This window comes from Alexandromys fortis, unplaced genomic scaffold, assembly GCF_014885135.2.
Source record: "Alexandromys fortis isolate MF-2015 unplaced genomic scaffold, M_Fortis_MF-2015_v1.1 scaffold_115, whole genome shotgun sequence".
NCBI lineage: Eukaryota > Metazoa > Chordata > Mammalia > Rodentia > Cricetidae > Alexandromys > Alexandromys fortis.
The window spans coordinates 2939599-2960453 of NW_026067989.1; the positions used below are offsets into that span (position 1 = coordinate 2939599).

General features: G+C 46.5%; 1 protein-coding gene across 5 annotated transcripts in view; it reads left to right on the forward strand.

Annotated features, from left to right (window-relative positions):
* Rin2 (Ras and Rab interactor 2) overlaps window positions 1-20855 on the forward strand; it is a 171016-nt gene that overhangs the window by 71766 nt on the left and 78395 nt on the right. The window contains exons 1-2 of one of the 5 annotated variants that reach the window (XM_050159578.1): window positions 5339-5379; window positions 5522-5614. The exons of 1 other annotated variant lie outside the window; for it this stretch is intronic. In XM_050159578.1, the coding sequence (XP_050015535.1) occupies window positions 5558-5614 (57 nt within the window). In that variant the 5' untranslated portion in view covers window positions 5339-5379; window positions 5522-5557. Of the gene's footprint in view, window positions 1-5338; window positions 5380-5521; window positions 5615-5730; window positions 5865-20855 lie in introns of those variants that run through there. 3 more of the 5 variants (XM_050159577.1, XM_050159581.1, XM_050159580.1) reach the window with 3 other exon arrangements.

Sequence of the window (20855 nt, forward strand, 5' to 3'; positions counted from 1 at the left end):
GGTCACACACAGCACAGTGAGAGAAGTCAGCATGAGCTCTGGTGAACTAAAGAACTGTGTCCTGTCTAAAACACAAGAGCACACTCAGAGCTGTGGCCATCCTGGAGTGATGACAGTGTGGCAGAGATATTCTACCCCAACACTTCTAAAACGGGGCACGGTATAAGATTGCTATTATGATAAGCATAAGTCTCCCCACAGGGTCTGTGTCTTTAAAAATATATCAGTTCTTGGGTCAGTGAGATGGCTCAGCGGTGAAGGTGCTGTTGCCAAGCCTGATGACCTGACTTGGATCCCTAGGATCAACACAATGAAATGAGAGAGCCTCTCCAGATAGTTGTGTGTCTGTGTCTACAATGTCTGTGCGCCATGTTTGTCATCAGATCCCCCAGGAGCCTAAGTTGCAGGTGGTTATGAGCCATCATCTGGTTGCTGGGAACCAAATCCAGGTCATCTACAAGAATTGTAAGCCCTCTTAAGAAGTGAGGCACCTCTCCAGCCCATTTCTCTTATAAATGAAAAGTTTTCATGATCTGAAAACTCTAAGAGCTGGATGTGTGGATATACACTTGTAAGCTCATTGCTTAAGAGGCCGAAGCAGGAGAATTGAGAGTTCAAGGGCAACCAGGGCTATAGTGGGAGAGCCTGCGTCAAAACAAACAAACAAAAGGAGATACAACTGTTAAAAAAGAAGAAGGAGAAGAAGAAGTTTGAAAGCTGGGAGGTCTTGGTGCATACCTTTAATCTTCTCAATATTCGGGAAGCAGAGGCAGGCCCATCTCTGCGTTTGAGGCCAGTCTGGTCTATAGAGAGTTCCAGGACAGCCAGAGTCACACATAGAAACCCTGTCTCAAAAAAAAAAAAAAAAAAAAAAAAAAAAAAAAAAAAAAAAAAAAAAAAAAAAAAAAGTTTAGCTGCTGAGTGAAAGACAAGACACTGAGAACTGTTTTTGAATCCACATAACTTAAATTGTTGAGCCAGACTCTGGAATAACATTTTCCTGTCCAACTTGAAAAATCCCTGGCAATACAAAGGCAGTAATGGAAATGCTCAGAGACCTTTCCTGGACACAGACGGGAGCGCCCTGCTCTCACAGAAGACAAAAGCCAGGCGGAGAAAGGTCCACTGCAGCAGGAGCTGCTCAAAGGGCCAGGCAGGGTGTAGCACCTTGGTCAGGTTTGGACTTACCCTGACTGGTCCCCTGGGGTGAGTCATTTTGGCAGTAAAATAATTATAATAATGAGATCTTGTTTACTAAGATAAATCCAGTTACTATGCTCCACTCAGCTACTAAAAGAAAAAAGTATTGAGTAGAAAAATGTTGTGTATGATCTGGGGGTAGGAACTCAGGGCTAGCAAAGCTCTGTGTTTTGTTTTGCTTTTCTCTTTCTTTCTTTCTTTCTTTCTTTCTTTTTCTTTCCTTCCTTCCTTCCTTTTTTCTTTTCTTTTCTTTTCTTTTCTTTTTTTCTCTCTCTTTTTCTTTCTTGTCTCTTTTTTAGATTTAATTTACTTTAATGAAGGAATGTTTTGCTCACATGTGTGTCTGGTGTCTGTATCATGTGTGTCCTGGAATTAAAGTTAGAGATGATTGTAAACTGCCACGTGGGTGTTGGGAATGGAAGCCAGGTCCTCTGCAAGAGCAAGTTTCTTAACTGCTAGGCTATCTCTCCCGTCCCTGAACTTTGTGTTTTAGGCCTCACTGTGAGTGATAGATTCTCAACTGCTGTTCTTTGGTGGGGTTTGCACTTGTGACCTAAAGCAAATAAATAGCGGAGGAGAAAGGACGAGGGTGAGGCTGAGCAAAGCGTACAAAACTTCAGTCAGACAGAGAAACAAATCCGGAAGATCTTCTGTACAGCATGATGATGATGACTGTAATTAATAATAATGTATATTTGCTGGGAATGGTGGCACACGCCTTTAATCCCAACACTTAGGAGGCAGAGGTAGACAGATCTTTGTAAGTTCGAAACCAGCCTGATGTATGTAGCAGGTTTTACATCATAGGGCTACATAGTGACATCTGTCTCAGGAGATAAAGACTGAGCTTTGCAGAGACTTTTAAGTGTTGTCCCAAGTAAATAAGCATGGGCTGGCAGACATGCTGCTTACCCTGAGTTAGCTACTCACACTGTATACAAATTTCAAAAACATGATATTGTATACCATAATTATGTCCTTTTTTTTTTTTTTTCAAATAGAAGATGCAGTTTGGATAAGTTAAGAGGAAGGGGAAAAAGGAGGTGTGGAAGGGGAAAGCCTGCCTCTCAACAGCTCAAATACCATATAATAGCATTTCTGTCAGCAACAGACCAAGCATGGGGCTGTGGTCCCTTGGGTTATTCAGTAGCCATCTTAGTTTGTGTTTGGACCATGTATGATGTTCACACAGACTATATCCCATATTGTCCTTAAACAATACATGAGTGCAAGCGCCAACCCTTCAGCCTTTCCCAGATCTGCCCTCTCCCCCAGCAAGGTAGCACAAGGTAGCATGTTGAACCGAAGCAGCTCCATTAATCAGCCTGCCATATGCCAGAACCTCTACCTTTGTCTCTGCATTCAACTCCACAGAGGCCAGCCTATGGCCATGTCCAGGCAGTGCCTGCCCAGGTAGCTCCTAGGACTTGGAGCACACTGGCTCAGCAGGCTTCCAGGACAGCTGGCACCCAGCCAGAGGACATGGGTGTCATTTGCACTTTCAGGAGCAGACCTTCAGTAACTCAGAAGTCACTCATGGACCCAACCACCTGGAAAGCCACAGAGGCCCACAGCAGAGGGCCGCCCCGGGTCTCTGGGAGACTGAGGAGCACCTGCTTCCTGTCTTTGTTCTTTCTCTCCTGGGGCTCCTCTTCCATCCTTTCAGTGATTGGCGGAAAGGCCTGGCTACTCCAAACTGTTGCAGTGGCTTTTTGCTAGTTCTTGGTGGTGTCTGGGAAGAGACAACACTGGACAGACGGCTCTCATTTTTCAAGAATCTGGTGACTTACCCTTCACAGGAACCAGGCGAGGTCTTTAGCTGTCCAAATCTGGAAGAACGTTATCGTGTCTCGAGCTACGGTACAGTTTTGCTTTGTTGTCCGGTTGTAACCGGGTAGTTTGGGGATCCCACTGCTGGATGATATCTACGGGAAGGACCGGGAGCTGAAAGGAGGGGAACAGGACTACAGTCACCTCGAGATTGTGCTGTGGATGTTGGGCCACAGTACTGAAAAAAATTATGGCTTAGGAAGAAAAACATTGCATTGCATGGTCATGAACTAAAACTCCCAGGCACCAAAAACCGTATACGCTTCTATGCACACACCTGCACTGTCCAGTCTGGTTCCACTGTGGTACCGTCCCCATCTTCCATTATGTGACATGTACCTGCTATGGCACTTGTCAAAGTGTACTTGTCTTGGAGAAGCTTTACAATAACGGAAGGACATCACCTTCACCTTTAAAAGAAATACAGCAATCTGCCAGCCCCACGGGACCCAGCTGAATGTTTAATCAGGACTGCCTGAGGTACAGGTGTATTCAGGTGTCAGCAACTAATTAAAACAGCAGCAGACTCCAGGGGTTCCGACGACTTCATGGCCAAAAGCAAAATTCCTTGTGTGCTTTTTAGCCCATCAGCAAAGGTTTGTATGTGGAAAACCCTGGAGCCGAACAAAGAAACTGTTCTGGATGAGGAATGAAGTCTTGGCTCTCCCTTAGCAATTCCTGAATTGCCAGGCTAATCTTCTGCCAGGAAAACGTCCAGAAGAAAGAAAGATGACAAGGCTCAGGTTTGTTTAAAGCGTACACTCTGTTAAAGTGTCTGTGTTTCTGGGTCTAAACAGTTAAGCGGCTGCTGCCCAAGGTTCCCATCCCGCTCCAGTTCTGAACACAGCGCTGTGTTTTCCCTCTGGAGTGACGCCAGTCTATGGACGTTGCTAATAAGGATGGACTTCAAAAACGCTGGAGCTAGGCTCCCGCTTAGATGCTGAGCAGGGAACCTGAACCTCTAGAGTCAACGGGATTGCCATGAAGCTTGCCACCTCTCCAGGAGGGTTTTAGAACACTAGCCTTCAACCCAGCCGGGTCACGCATGGAACAGAATGCAGGAGAGACTTAAAGTGACCAAAACCCGGAGCAACACCTCAAGTAGAGGAGGTTTTGGAAGGAAGGCTGGGTATGTGAGAGACTGTTTCTCCTAGACAAGATTCCACACGTGAGTCCAACCAAATAGCTCACTGTGGGTGTGAGTTGAGAGGCGGTTTGAGGCCAAAGGAGTCTCTGCAAAGGTTCTTGCTTTCACACCCAGGCATTGCTCTGTGGTAGACTTTGCTTTTCCCCTTGTTAGGCCATCGCTAACAGCGTCTTCAACATTCAGGGTCTGGTGCTGGCTCTGTCACCCAGGCTTTGGTACCTCCCCACCTCATGCCTGCAGCCCAACCACTTTTAATATTCCTTAACGATTTGAGTGATGTTTTCACTTCCTACTTCCTGTGTTGTTCACGTCTGCACTGTGCCCTGGCCTGTGCGTGTTATAGCAAGTAGGGATGCTGGTGTATGGTTGAGAGGGGGAGGGACAGGAGAGGGGCGGGGGAGACTGAGAGAAGGGGAGAGAGGAAAGAGAGAGAGAGAGAGCACTTTGTGTGTTTTCTGTTTAAACCTGCTCCATTTCACTGGACAAGTAAGGCTTCCCTTGCTGCCTCAGTGCACACCTGTCTCAGCCAGGTCCATTGCACCAGGTGTGTGTACCCACTTAACTTAGCCATGAAGGTGGAAGGAAGTCGTTGTACGGTATGTGTGGATGTTAGTAGTTTCTGAGCTGTGTTCTAGGAGGGGAAATTCCAAGCGAGATAGTCTGGGTGATGATTCAGGACCTTGTTGTTATCCTCTTTAAAATTTCCTGCGTTCCAAAAGCGAGCCCAACCCCCAAGCCCCTGGATGCTTGGAGCTGTTTACAGGCGTCCTCTTACACAAATGAGCTCTGTAAACAGTAACTCTCTGGGCTGCCTCCAGTCCCACTGGCTTCTAAGGGGGAAAAACAGAGGGATTTCTCCCTAGTGCCCTTCTGCTGACCTTGCTTGCCCGGGAGGGGAGCTGACTGAGGGAAGGCTGACCTCACCCCCTAACAGCAGGATTTCCTGGGACATAGAGAACTCCATTCTTCTGCGGTCTGCCATATGAAATCTATAAGCTTCCAGAGCAGATTAGGGGGACAACTAATATTGGTTCCTTTTGGACTTCAGCATGGGGTCAAGCAAACACACAAAGCCATCATTATGCTCCCTGGAGTCCTAAGGACCTTCTACGTCAGCTGCTGGCAGAGGGGGTGGGGCAGCGAGGTGGGGCACGGTCTAGGAAGAGTGCTGGCTGCGGCAGGAAATCGGGCTGAAAGGAGATGTAAGGGCTTTGGTGGGAAATAAATGGCACAATGTTGTTGACGGAAAAAGATCTTGGCAGGAAGGTTGTTGTGAGTGTTCTGTGGTTTAGAAAGGAATTTCCTACAGGCTGGACTAACCATTGAAAATGTCTGTACCTTCAGGAGTCCCGGGCACGCAGTAGAGCCTCGCTGGGGGAAATGTCAGCTTGGACCATGGGCGCCCGCGGTCTGGACAAGCGAGGAAGTTTCTTTAAGGTAAAAGGAAGCCGGATTTGGGATCTCAGCTCTGCTTCCTCTGCGTGGCTGACTGGGGAGCTGCAGGCACCCAAAGCTGCAGATTAGAGCTTGGAAGCCCGCTGGCTGAACCAGCTGGGGCCAGGGGAGCTTGCCTGAGAGCAGGGTTGGTGCTCACAGCAGGACCCGGCTTTTGTGACTTAATACTTCCTCACTGGCTGGGGACTGGGGCAGAGATGCCACTCTGTAGGACCCTGGAGAGACTGATCTGGTGAGCTGTTCCGGTTTTTTTCAGCTGGGGAATTTTATGAAAGCTGGACTTTGCTTAAAATTAATGGTGTGGGACCAGTGTATTCGCCTGACTGAACCATTAAAGTACTGCAGAAAAAGAAAACCAAAGCAAAACACCAACGATTCCTGGACCTCACCGTAGGCTGATTAAATATTAGTTCCGGGTGTGTTTTTCCAAACACCCAAAGGTTTCTCGTGGTGAGGCAAGGGTAAGACAAGATTCAAACCAGACAACTTTTCTGTATCTTGTAGACATTGTTGGGACTAAAGTAACTTTCTGGCTTGATGAGGGAAGTTTTAAAGGGTATTTTATAGAGAGAGAGTGTGCGCATTTAAGATTAGATAGTCATTTCTAATGTTTACTTGCAAGTTAATTTCCCTTTTGTGGCTTTTTGTCTTGCTTACTTATACCCTCAAATAAATGCAAGTTTTATTTTGCAAAATCCTGAATCATGGCCCCTATCCTGAAAATAATAGGAGAAAGAGGGTTAAATGTGCACACTTGAAAAGGATTGCAGTCAGGTGTTCCAAACAATAGCCGTTGTCCCCAGAGGAGGAACAAATAAAGAAATTTTATTGCTTTATTACTGAGGGGAAAGGTGCTTACATTTAGTAACTCTAAAGCCCTCAACTGTTAATAAGGATGTCTTTGCTCCTATCTGTGCTCCCTGTTTCCAGAGAGATTGTGACGGATGCCGCATCAAAGGTTGACTGTATAGACAATCCCCCAAAAGCCTTGTCAATAGAGAAAAGCTGAGTTTATTGCTGAAATGAGGACACCCTCAGGACAACAGTCATAATGGTGTCTAGGTGAGGGACCACTGGAAGGTGTATTGATGGGGTTTGGATGTCAAGTCCTAAGTCCTTCAGAAAGCGATTGGATTTTAGCAAAGCTTGGTAGGTGACATCCCGGAGCTGGTGGACAGAGGTTCTTGAGGGGAGTCGTTGAGCGAATCATTGAAAAGCAAGTTGTTTTCCCAAGTGAGCAAACTGTTGGGATTTCCAGTGGCAAATAGAAACACTATTTCTTGGTGTATAGCCTTGACTCTGGACAAGATCCTAGAAGAATTAAGTCGTATTGACACAAATGACCTTCGTTCTTAGTCCAGTAGTTAAGCTATGTCCACATAAGTAATCTCAAGCCTCAATTAGTTTACTCAGCGTTCATCAGACCCATGTAACAACTAATTCTCACATGAGACAGATGAGAGGAGGTGAGTCCTTTGGTCTCTTGGGGACCTAGTGCTGAACCCCAGAACCCTAGATTGTATCTTACACTGGGCTATGCTTGCAAAGGCACCATCTCAAACCCTGCTTTATCCCAAAGCATTGCCTAAATTAGCCTAAATATTGGCTAGTCCCTAATTACCACCTTAGGATGTACAGGGAGCCCTGTGGAATCATAGCTTACATAGTAGTTAGACTTCAAAGTCAAGGCAAAGGAAGGAAACAGAGAGTGGTCAGACTGTGTTTGAAATCTTTTGCGGAAGAGGTCCTGCTGGAGCCAGTGCACCATCCATCTGAAAGTTGGTTTTGGTCAGTTGTTTGTTTTCAGCCCTGGGAAAGCGGTTGTTTTCATTTTTAATTTTCAGTAGAGAAGGAGGCACAGCAATTGACTTGTAATACTGTTTTATGTTAAGGGAAGGAATCAGCCGGGGAAGAGACGGGAGCTAACTAAGCACACTGTGAGCCCTGTTTCTTGAACTCTCCTGGGTCAGACCTTTTGGGAAATTCCAGCAAAGATGTCTGAACCTCTTTTTATTATCTATATTTCTGACAGAACTTAAATTTTCTGCTTTCTTTAGGTTAGATGGTCATGTAAATGGCAGCCCACTTTTATATAGGTTCCTCCCCCTTCCTCATGTTGATGCGCACTGTTGATCTGTATTCTTTGCCAGCGTTAGGCATAGAGTTATCCACAAGGATAAAGTAACGCCCTTTGAACATTTATTAATAGCAAACTGGAATCCAGTGGCCCACATGATATGCCCCTCAGCACATGCGAGGACACAAGGGCTCTTCCATGATGCCACATGTTTTATTTAGAGCCATGTCTTTAAAGCACGCGTGATCCCACCAAACGCTGAGCCAGGCCAGCTGGAGAAAAACCAAAAGCCATTCCTGACCTCTTGGAACTTTTAGTCTGGTAGCAAAGAAAGACAACTACCGAAATCAGCCAACACCAGACGCAGTATTGTCCGTCGTGAAGAGGACAGTCCCTGGGATGGGAAGTAAATGGAGCCTTTGAGGCTAGGCGCCCTGCCCTGGGGTTCCAGAGGAACCTCTATTAAGGAAGAGAATGTTCACTTGACAGCTGAGATTGGGAGGCAGGAGTGAAGCTGAATTTCAGAATGACGCTTCTGCGGCGGTAAAACACTTCTCTGACACTGAGGATGAGGATCCTGGGTTCTGTGCTGAATACCACATTAGGGTTATCATCCTTCCCGGCTATCAGTGCCCTGTGGTTCCGTGCAGAGCTCAATCATTGAAAGACACCCAGCAACCTTGTCCTCATCACACCTCTCCCTATCCAGTGTGTGCTCTAAGCCAGAACTGCTAAACACCAGTGTCAAGCTTCGATTTACGGTTTCTCAAGTGTCCTGGCTTGGGAAAACAACTTAGGTTAGAAAACACAAGGCACATGGGAAGGCCCGGATGGTCTGAGCATCCTGGAATAACTGTGGCTGCCCTTGGTCACTGTTCCTGCCGGGTCACATCCCGGAAGCCACATAATTCCTATGCTGGACACACATGTTTTCCAGTTGTTCAGAGTACCATGATTAATTTTCCTTAGCCACCCATGACAAATGCTGTCTTCCTGCCTTATTAGGCCTCTGTGAAAGCAGGGGGAGATAGAGAAACATGGAGCCCTAGACTGAGTAAAAAAGGTGTCAGTAACTAGGTAATAGATCTGAACACTGACGACAACAGATTTGAAGGGTGAAATGGATGAACAAGTTTCTATAAGATGAGAGAGTTATACAAGAAAGTCTCCCAGGCTGGAGACATTCCAGGTGGACCTCATTTAGGAACACAGATACTCAGTCACCATGATCCTTCCTAATCCTAGATCTCACAGCTTCCTCCAGACGGTCCCTACCCAATTTAGGGACCCAGTACTGACATATCTTTTATAAGTCCAAGCCCATACCCTTCTTCTACTACATCTGCCATCTGCTTAGGATGTCACTCTTCCATGAGTAGACATCACAGTTGATGCTCACCACCAAACGCATCCATGGTTCTGAGTTACCTGCTTCAGATCAAGTCAACAGGCTCATCCTTCGTGTTCTAGGACCACCAGGTTGTATCTGCCTTTTCTTCAACTCCCTGTCACCTCTTCTGCTGCAGCAGCATGCATCTGAGACCAAACCATTGACTGTCAGTCTCCAAGGTTTGCTCTTGTATCACCTGTCCTTGTCCTCACCCTCTGCCTCTGAGCTGTCCTTCCAGGCTGGGCTGACCTACTTTATCCAATGGTAGCAAAGCTCACACAGGCTGAATGAGTGGGGATCTTCCTTCACTTTTGTCTGGAGATAAAAACCAAGTAGAAATAGTGTGTGAGTGTGTGTGTGGCAGGGAAGGGGGGGTGTGTGAGTATATGACAGCATTCAGTGTGGGGAGCTTGGGAGATGGCTTGGTTGATAAAGCACTTGCCTCACACGTGTCTGTTCAATCCCCAGAACTCAGATTAAAAAGCTGAGTAAATGTAGTGCCATACACTTATAAGTCCAGGGATGGCAAGATGGGAGGCGAAGACAGGTAGGTCCCTGGAGCTCATGGCCACATAACTTAGCCTATTTTTAAAAGTTTTATGCCAATGAGAGCTCCTGCCTCGAAACAGAGAAGGCACCTAAGAAACAGCATCCACGGCTGGCCATCCCTTGACCTCCAAGTTTGCACACACACACACATGTGCATGCACTCACATACACACACACACCTGCACAAAACTGTGTGCACACATGTAGAGATAGTATAAAGAAAGGCCTAGCTGTGGTCCCAATATAGTTCCAGGATTTAAACTTCAGTCCACAACTTCAGCTCCATCAGAAGTGTTTCCTAGTCTTTTATCATTATGACTCAGCCCCCAAGAGGAAGGTCTCCACACGCACCGTGAAGAATAATGCCAGGTGACCAGCACATACCACCCACATGTGTAGGAATGCCTTTGAGCTTCCTCTCCTGGCCCACCCTCGCCTGCCTGAACTTGTGTGTAGAGTTCCCCTGTACTAAGTGGGAGTTTTGCCTGCCTGGGCCTGAGAGACAATGTGAACGTTGATCTTAATTAACCAGGAAAGAAATGTGTTTGGATCACAGAGACCCTGCTCACCTTTGCAGCACAAGTGCCTGAGCCTTTTGGGCATCTCTGGACCCATCACCATCCAGTTGAGAACAACTGGAGTGTGGAACACTGTTAGACTTACCCAGCACGCTTAGGACGTTGAGTTCCAGCCTTACCCTAAGCTGGCTTCATTCAAGGACCCTAATCACTGTGGGGGCTCCATTTTAGAGACCCGTCTATGTGCTTGGTTTGCACAGGTTAGACCAGGTGGTGTGCTGTGCTTGCCTGTTAGAAATTGAAAACCTGTAGTTACATGTCATAGACACCACAGGGGAGCTCTCTGGCATGGTAAAGGACGGGGGTGCTTTGACTAAAACCCAGATTTTAGATTCTCTTCATCTCAGCCGAGTCCCCTTAACTGCCAGTCTTTCCCGGACACCTGAAATGGTAATCAGTCTTCAGGAATCCAGCTGGAACTGAGCCAGTCTCACTGCCGCTTGGACCTCAGCAACTCTCCCTGCATTTGAGTTCTCAGAATGTCTCTGTATAGCCGTTCATTTCTCCACGCGTACAAACAAAGACAATTCACTCTGGAGTAACAGTGGAAAGACACGGCAGAGGAATGAAAAATGACAGATAGGACCCCAAAGACCATTTTAGCCAAAATTGGATGGAGCAAACCCTTTTGTGGATGTGTGAATTAAAAGCCTTAGAGAAGAGTGTAACTGTCCCTTTGGCCTCCCTGTGTGTCCCCTAGAATGTGACTAGATGGCGTCGCCTACCAGTGTCCAGGAAGCTCACTCCTATGGTCTAGCACCAAACACACCAAAATACCTCGTGGTGGAAACAATGGTGATGAGAAATTTAGTCAGAGTAGCAGTTCATTTGTGATGTTACAAAGCTTTGGTATTTGGCTTCTGCTTCCCATAAATACATTTTTTTTCACAGATAGCAGCTGATAGAAAGGCTATATCATTGTCTCATGGGAACATATGCACGCTACAGATATAATTTAAGATTTTCTAGAGTCACGTGAAAATGTTTTTGTTGTGTTTGTTTTTAAAAAAAACACATAAGTAAAGTTAATCTCAAAAAGCAAACTTTATTTGGCCCTGTGTATCTACAATATCTGGTGAAAATGAAAATTATTAATAAGAATTTTTCATTTTTGTACTATATTTTTAATTGACAATAGTATATTTTACCAGGGACAGCATGTCATTCTGAAATATGTGCCAAAATACATTTTTTTTAAAAATCCATCTTGCATTCTACACTCACGCATGTCTCAGTTTGCATCACTTATGTCTTAAGTGCTCAGCAGCCCTACATAGCTAGCGACTGCCACACTGTGCAGCAAAGATTTAATATTTTTCTGGCCTAAACAGATTCTTTTACAGGTGGGAAAGCAGATTAGAGCCAGATAATGTAGCACATGGGGGTTGGCCTAGTCTGGCTCTGCCTCGAGGTATGTAACCATCCTGGCAAGAGAAAAAGCAGCCTAAGGGGAGAAGCATGGGCCCTTCCCTTCAGCTATTAAACTGTTGAGTCAAGGAACCCCAAGAAATTCATATTACCCAAGGAGTCGCTTATGCTGGGAGAAAGACAAGAATGATACCTGATGCTAACCATGAAGGAATTCTCACACAGTTCTGCTGGAGCTGAGACAGTGGTGTTTCAGGGATGGTGTAGTCTCACAAACCCTTACCTCTGCTTGAGCATAAACCTCGTGCTAGGTAGTGTGCGTGATCACTGACCTCCTTTATTTTTGCTTCTTCCCAATGTTTTTGGCCACCATGAATTAATCTTGCTTCGTTTTCTCTTTAGTCCCCCTATTGAGGACAGTGGCTAAGCCTAGCTCATTAGGGTCTCCAAGACCCAAGCTTTGACCCCAACAACCCTGGGACCCTAGTACTTCCACCCCACGTGGCTCAAGCGATCTAACTGGCTTTGCAGTATTTCTGGATTGATCATTCTGGAAATTCCATATGGAGCAGTCACAGGGACGGTGGCCTTCTCTGGAGAAGACACTTTTTTGGTGTACAGACAGGCCTCTCCCCTGTGACCTCAAAGACTTTAGACCCCAGATCAGCCCCAGAGTATGCCTTTCCAGAAATGCCTGAACTTATGAGATAACAGGTGCTGTGTTTGTCAAAAGCGGTGAGCACACGTGTAGAGTGGAATCGTAGGACCGTTTCCAGCACACTGTGGCCCGCAGTGTCTGAAGCTGGATGTTGCCTGCTGGTCTCCACGTAAGCTTCATGGGACTTTGTCATTGTTTTTAAACAAAACAAAAACCTTGAACTGCCTGGTAACAAATATCTTATCCTAGCAAAAGGATCGCTTGAGCAACCTAGATAACGTAGACCCAGTCTCAAAAACTAAATAGCAAGGCTAAGATAGGTATGGCAGCAGACACCCGTGAGATTTAAGTTAGCGGTGAGGGTGAAATAGCAGGACTTTACTTGAACCCACAGATTCAGGACCAGGAAAGAAGGAAGGGAATGAGAGAGAGACAGATGGAAGCCGCTTTGGAAAATGGTGTGCGTCACCTTCCTGCCTGGGTTGTAAAATGAATTGGTTCCAATGTGTGCTCTGAAGATATCTGATATGGCTGCGGAAGCCACGGTATTATCACTGCTCTCTGACATGCCGCTGCGAACACTTCTGTGGCAGGAGAGGGGGGCATTTAGTTGTATTTGCCGTGTGAATGCGTTGATTTCTGTCTCGCTTCAGACCTGTGCTGTAGCGGCATGGGTCATCTGTGATTGCTTTCTCTATGTATCAATTACGTGGGGGAAATTCTCATTCTTGCTTTCAGTGTTTCCAGAACCATGGCTTATCTCAGTCCTGAAGGTGCAGGTCACTGATGGTAGCTTGTTCAGCTCAATAGTTTTGGCAGCCACAGCTTGCATGGAGGAGCTACTGGCCTCTAGTGGCCAGAGGCCAGAAGTGCTGCCAAACTTCCTACAAAACACAGGCTCATTAACCAACCTTACATTTTAGTAGTGCTAGGGTTGAGAGGTGTAAATAAAGACGGAGATAATCCTTGCCTGAGGTTTCTCTAGCTGGGCCTGCATTGGGCCTTCTGGAAGGAAAGGAAAGGAAAGGAAAGGAAAGGAAAGGAAAGGAAAGGAAAGGAAAGGAAAGGAAAGGAAAGGAAAGGAAAGGAAGAAAGTATACTCGTCCATTTAGCACCCGCTAGTCTACTGCTTATCCAGGGCAGAGCTGTTCTTACTGGCTTGATGTTGCATAGCTTGACTAACGTGTGGTCTGTAAGCTGAAGTTTTCAGTAAACTGGCTGGCTGGGTGAAGAATGTGCAGTGTGTATGGGCATAGTTTACATGCGGGATTCAGGCATCCACCTGGAAGGGAACCAGCACCCACGATGGCAGGGCCAGTCCTAGCCTCTGAGTGTACGGTACCTGGGAAGTTCATAACAGTTAGAGAAACCTGGGCTTGGGGGACGGGAGGGAGTGTAGGACTCCCTGTGTAGGGGCTGAGAAGCCTTCTTGGGGAGGTGAAGGGTAGGCTGAATTGTGTGGGGGATAAAGATGCAATGAAGCTGCTGACGCCGGGGCCTGGGACAGTATGGGAGGCTCTGCATAGAACCAGGAGTCAGGGCAGCAGGAAATGAGAGCAGACGGGGACGGGGCCAGTTTTGCAGCTGGGTGAGAGGCTGAGATTCCCTTCTTAGTGCATTTAAGAATTGAGGAAGACTTTGAGAAGACAGACACAGAGTGTCACGTTTATGAAAGTCACCCCCGAAAGCCGAAGTATAACTATCTTTCCGAATTTCCTCAGAGGACACCAGCCATTTGAAACTAGCCCGACAGCCTCTCTGCACATGGTTCTTCATGTGCCTGGCAGAAGTTGCCAGAGATGTCCCCTTTGCCCCAGTTTCCCACCAGCTGGTCTTTACAGACACTTGGAGGGTAACAAAGGAGGAATATTGAAAACTCCTCTCTCTCTCTCTCTCTCTCTCTCTCTCTCTCTCTCTCTCTCTCTCTCTCTCTCTCTCTCTCTCGCTCTCTCGCTCTCTCGCTCTCTCACTCTCTCGCTCTCTCGCTCTATCTCTATCTCTATCTCTCTCTCGTCCCAGGGCTGGGGTACATCTCATTCACAGACCATGAGTTTAGGTACGTTGAGCCCTCCTCCTGAAAAGACTAGCCTCAAACTCTTTGTAGCTGAGGATGACATTGAACTTCCAATCTTTCTGCCTCTACCACCTCCTGAGGGCTGGGATTTCAGACATGCCCACATCACCCACTTTATGTGGTATTGGGGATCAAACCCAGGACTCTCTGTATGATAGCCAAGCACTCTGCCACCTCAGCTACATCCCAAGGCAATTGGCCAATACTTTTTCAAAAAAATGAATTCAAGGAGCACCACATGTGGAGTGGAAGAGAAGCTGCAGGAGATAGGATGGAGTCATTGCGGACAGTCACCAAAGTGCATCCCTCAAAAGTAAAGACCTGAAAGTCAGGTCTATTTATATACAGCTGCACACACACTCACACACACAGTAACAACAACAACAAAAACACATGCCAGGGCCTTTGATCTGCCAAAAGACCAGAGAGTAAGGGTGTCACTCAGCCAGTCGGGAGTGGTCACATGTGCTGCGTGACAAGCTTATGCTCTCCCTCCGGCTCTGGCTTCTTGCAGGAGCTAAATCCTGTCTTACCATGTTGGTAATTCAGGACACATAATACTGCAGAAATGACCGCTTTGAAGATAACACAGGGACTTCAGTAAGCAAGGAAGTGAGGTCAAGGGTCTACTATCACCCATCTAGGTGCAAAGCAGTACACAGGCTTGTGGGGTCCAGAATTGCATCCCATGCAGGCAGTATTGCCTGGCTCTCTGGTGTGTTTAAAAATTAATTAAAATGTAAAAATACAAAAATAAAGAAGACAGTAACACAACGACTCAGAAGCTAGAAATCTAGATTTGTGTGTATGTTTCCTGGGTTTTGGTTGTTTTTTTTTTTTTTTTGGCATGTAATATATTTTTATTTAAATGTTAAAGTGGTCTTCACCATGGACAACAGGAGAAGGCTATCTAAGGCCAGATGCACACAGCTCCATTGGCCAACGGAAAATGACCTCTGCCATATGACACTGGTGCTGCTGTGACTGGCAGCTTCCTGGGGAAGGAGCTGTCAGGACTCTCGAGGCTGTTCCCAGGAACTGCACTAGGCTGCTCTCAGCAGAGAAATAAACTTCCTGACTTCTCTGGCTTCCAGACAGGCCCTCTACCCCAGGCAGAGCTCTTGGCCCCATGTCTTATCTCCAGAGGGAAGGAAATGCCACGAAATGCCCACCAGCCAGGGAGGAGGTGCAGATGCAGAGAGGCTGAGCTGGAGAGGAAGAGGGTGGTGTGGGCTTGCACAGCCTCCAGGTCTAGACCTATGGGGATTTTCCCTCCTTCCCCAGTCCCACTTTTCGGAAGTCAGAGCCCAAGGTTACTTTAGCATCTCAGAGCTGTGTGCGGCCTGCTTCCTGGGAAGGCCCTGGCCTGTCAGCTACTGCACAGCTCCTCATGGTCTCTGAGCCTCCTTTTCTCCATGTATAAGATGGGATGAACCACAGTCTCTGCTCCATGGTGCTTAGGACAAGTAAATTGAGTGGGATGGTGGATTGAGCCTGCTGTACACATGACCTCACAGGAAGGGGCAGCTGTTGTCAGCTGGAGCTAGTTAACTGGGTATCTTTCCTGCCTCCTTCCCTCCCTCCTGCCTTCTTCCCTCCTCCGTCTCCTCCTCCTCTTCTTCTCCACACCCTGCCCCAGAGAGCCTCCTGCCTCAGCCTCCTGAGTACAGCCCCATGGTCATAGATGCAAACAACCATGTCTGGCCATGGTCTACTATTTACTAATAAGTTTTAGAACATGCCTATCTTAAAACTACTTTCTCTCTGTTGCTTCAAGAGGTGTTTTGTTGTTAATAATTTTTATGATTTAAATAAAATGCTGTGGATCCCTGAGGGGCCCAGCAGCAGAAATGCTGCAGGTCTCTGCATGGCAGCAGCGGGCAGAGGGCCATGAGACCACACAACAGGTCCCCCAGCATCGGTGGGCAGCTTGCAGCGGGTCCTGAGACCACAGGGGCCATGGGAGCCCCCAAGTAGCCTGCAGGCCATGAGGGCCAGCAGGTCCTAGGCACGGCTGGTGTGAGAGACAGAAAAGAAGGGACTTGGGCTGCAGGGTGGCAGGCAGGAAGGAAGATCTGCCTGCCTCAGCAGACAGGGGTGGGGGCTTATCTCTTAAAGGAACAGGACAGACCATTACAATAACGATGATATTGTTGTTGTGGAGACGGGCCTCATTTGGTGCCGGCTGACTTTGAACTCCCTGCATATTGAGGATGACCTTGAATTTACGACTTCCTGCCTCTGCTTCCTGAGTGCCAAGATGACAAGCCTGGGCCACCACACCTGATTTGTGCAGTGCTGGGGATGAAGTCACTTTGTGCCTGTTGGGCAAGCACTCTTCACTGAGATCCATCCCCAGCCCTCGGCAGTTGTGGTTGGTGTTTTGTTTTGTTTTGTTTTGTTTTGTTTTGTTTTGTTTCTGAGACGGGGTCTGCCTAGATAGCCCAAACTTCTCTTGAAATCGCTGTGTAGCCCAGGATGAACTCCAACTTCTAGCAGTTTCGTTGATATGAGAATCAAGTGTCATGCCCAGTTCAGAGTGTACTTTTTACCTTCCTGTGCCTATGGCATTGACTTCCTGAGAAGTCTCCAAAGTCGGGACAGTGCAATCCTGTCTCCACCCATCACAGCTGCAAGGCCATGGCTTCAAGGCTTGGTGAGGGCCATCCAAGAAACGTCCTGTTCTCCTCCATAAGAACGAACTTTATAAAAGGTTTGAATAACAAAGCAAGGTGAGTCATGCTAATCCTTGGGTAAATAAATGAATGTTGGAAAGAAAGACTCATCACAAAAAGCAGGAAGTTTCAAGAGGGCTGAGGAAATGTCAGGCCACTGAGAGCAGCCTTCATTTACTTGTTCAGCCTCTAGTTTGAATTTTCAATATTCTTCAAAATCGGACTGGAGACGCGGTAATTACAGTCAGCAGGAGCTGGAGGACCCCCTTCCATTCAGAAGTTTCTGAATGGTTGCATCCCTACTATTGTATCTGAAAAGAGCTGACTTAGGGACAAGTGATGGGAATTACAGGCAGGATGCAACATGCATGTCCTCCAGGTTTCGGTGTTGGTCTACCAAAGGAGATAAACAGGTGCACCTGTCACCAGAGCGGCTTGGCTTCTGGCTTAATGAGGTTCTAGCCTGGATGTCCCTTGCCATGTATTCATATTTGTGTGCGTGTGTGTGGAGGCCAGAGTTGGCATCCAGTGTCATCTTCCTCTATTGTTTTTCAATGTTATCAATGTTGTTGCTTTTGTTTTTTGTTTGGTTTGTTTTCGGGACAAGGTTTCTCTGTGTAACAGCCCTGGCTGTCCTGGAACTCACTTTGTAGACCAGGCTAGCCTCAAACTCACAGAGATCCACCTGCCTCTGCTTCCAGAGTGCTGGGATTAAAGATATGCACCACTATGCATGGCTCAACTTTTTTTTTTTTTAAGATAGTGTCTCACTATGTAGTCTTGACTGTCCTAGAACTCACTATGTTGACCAAACTGGCCTCAGATTCCCAGAAATCCTCCTGCTTCTGCCCCTGAAATGTTGGGATTAAAGGAGTATACCACCATGCCTGGCTCTATCTTTGTTTTGCAACGGTGTCTAGTTGAACCTACTAACTAGACCACTGGCCAGTGAGCCCGCACCCTCACCCTGACCCCTTTGTCTTCTCCCAGTTCCCCATCACTGGGTGTCCAAGTATACACCTTCACACCAGGCTTTTTAAATGAGTGTTAGGGATCTAAACTCAGGCAGATCATGCCCACTCGGCAAACACTTTACACACGAAGTCTCACCTCTCTAATCCCACCAAATAAAATTCATGTTTTTCTCAAGTTTTTTCAAGTTTTCTCATGTTTTTCTAAGTTAACAATGTAGTGAAATGGAAAGTCACACCTTTCTGGAACCATTTATAGCCACATCCTCTGGGTGAGTTCAGTAAAGACAGATGTTCATGCAGGGTACAGGTAATCTGAGCATTTGGGAGGTGGGAGTATCAGAAGTTCAAGGTCATCCTCTTTGGCTATACAGTGAATTTTAGACCAGCTGTCACAAACAAAACAACAACTGCATATATGTATGTATGTGTGTGTGTGTGAATGCATATGTATGTAAATGTGTACATGTGTGTATGTCTGTATATACGCATATGTGTGAGTGTATATGTATGTGTCTATATGTGTGTGAATGTGTGTGTAAATATGTCATTGTGTATATATGTAAACTGTATTGTGGTATATGTGCATACGTGTGTGTGTGTGTGTGTAGTGTATATGCATGGGAGTGTGTGGGGATGTGCATTCACATATACTCCTGTGTGCTAATGTTCTCACACACTCAGTGGCTGTCCTCATCAGTGCCATGAGCTGACTTTGGCTGGGGCCCTAGCCCACAACGTGCTGGATATATTCCTTACACTAGCTCTCTTCAGTTTCCCACCCAACCACCATTGTCCAGTATACCTCTTACAAGTAAGCAAACTAAGGCATAGGACAGTTACATTCTTGCCTCAGGGGCACCACAGGAACAGAGAAGACTTCAAACCATGACTATGGGTCGCAGACTCATCAGGAACCTAGAGGTTAACCTCTCCCTAGAACAAGAAGTCCTGTCTGGTGACCACTGGCACTGGTCCCAATGGCCCAGAACTGCCAGTCTGAGCAGGAATGGGTGTGTCTCCCCGAGCAGCTGGCCTCACTTCTGCTGTTCCAAGTGTACATTATTACAGATTTTAAGGGCAAGGAACAGAACTGACAAAATGTTCCAGAAGAAAGAGCAAAGTATCTGGACCTTGATGGACAGGCCTTTAATCCTGGCACTCGCAAGGCAGAGGCAGGTGGATCTCTGTGAGTTTGAGGCCAGCCTGGTCTACAAGTGAGTTCCAGGACAGGCAGGGCTACACAGAGAAACCCTGTCTTGAAAAAACAAAAACAAACAAGCAAAAAGAATGTGTAAAGTGAGTTTTGGAGACACTAAAAACCAAGAAAATTGTTCCCAGCCGCTTGCTGTCACTCCTGTACATGCTGTTGGAAGGAGTTTCCATTTCCTGAGAGAGGAGTGGTTTTTACTGATAGAGTTTTAAATTTCATAAAAGTTGCTGTCATAGCATGGCAATTCCTGTAAACCCATTCGTTGCCCTGGTTCCAGCTCTCTAATTGCTTACACTTGTCCCCACTTGCTCTGTTATGCTGTCTTCATAAGTACACGAGAGTGCAGTGGTGTCGGGATGTGTGTGTATCTGTCTGTCTGTGTGCGTGTGTTGTCTGTGTGATTTCCTCTTTCTATAAGGAGCTACATACACACAGTAGCATATTTTCTGAGCCACTTTGAGAATATACTAAAGGAACCCCAACTATGTAGCTCTGAATCCTGAGAACAATGCCTTTTATTGATTGATTGATTAATTAATTCATTCATTCATTCATTCATTATTTTGAGGCACGGTGTTACTGTAAGCCTAAGGTGGCCTTGAACTCAAAATCCTCCTGTCTCTGCTTCTAGATTTCTGGGAATGCAGGTGTGTCCCAGCTATAAACCCCGTTATTTCATCACAGCCCATGATGAAAACTGAGAAAATAAGCATTGATCAAAGTCTTCTCTAGCCCATCATCTGGGTGTGTTGATGGCTCCAGCTGTCCTTAAGTAACTTCTTTTCCCATCTTCCTAGATCCACACAGGGTCTCCCATAGCGTTCATGTGTCATGAGTCCTTTGTCTCCAAATGATGCTGTTGCATTTGTTTAGCTGATTGAATGTTTAATTTCCTACTGAGATGTCATGTGTTATAGACAGTACTTCCATCAATGTCCAGTCTAAATTTTCACTAAGTTCGTATACTTGGTGCTGATTTTAAATGGTGTTTGTGTGTGAAGCCGAGGAATAAACGTCGTGACTCTTAGAATGGCTGATTGTTGTGAGTGAGTGAGTGAGTGAGTGAGTGAGTGAGTGAGTGAGTGAGTGAGTGAGTCCAAGAGCTGGTGGCATGATTCAATGTTAGCAAGTTTCCCAGCCTGTGCAAGGGCTGAGGTTCCGTCTCCAGTGTCACCCATGTGATGGGTCATCTTCAGGGTCAAGGTGGCTGGCTTAGAATCATTAGGATATCAGAGCACACCTGTCTCTGAGGGCATTTCCAGAGGATTAACCAAGAAGGAATCACTCACTTCACCATCTCAAGAGCTGGAAGCACAGGTAGAATACAAGCAGACAAGGGGTAAGGGGAGAAAGGCCAGTACCCACCCCCTCACCACTCCATGCCTGCTTCCCACTTACTGCTTTGTCTTGTTGTGAACTTCTATGTCTGCCATGCCTTTCCCAATCCAGCAGACTGACCCCTCTGGAACTATGAGCCAAAATCGGCCCTTCCTTCCACAATGTGTTTTTCCAGTCATTTTTTATCACAGTGATAATAAAAAATAACCAATACAACTAGAAACTAAACAAACAAACAAAAAACATGAATGAAGCTGGGCGGTGGTGGTGCACACCTTTAATCCCAGCACTCGGGAGGCAGAGGCAGGCGGATCTCTGTGAGTTTGAGGCCA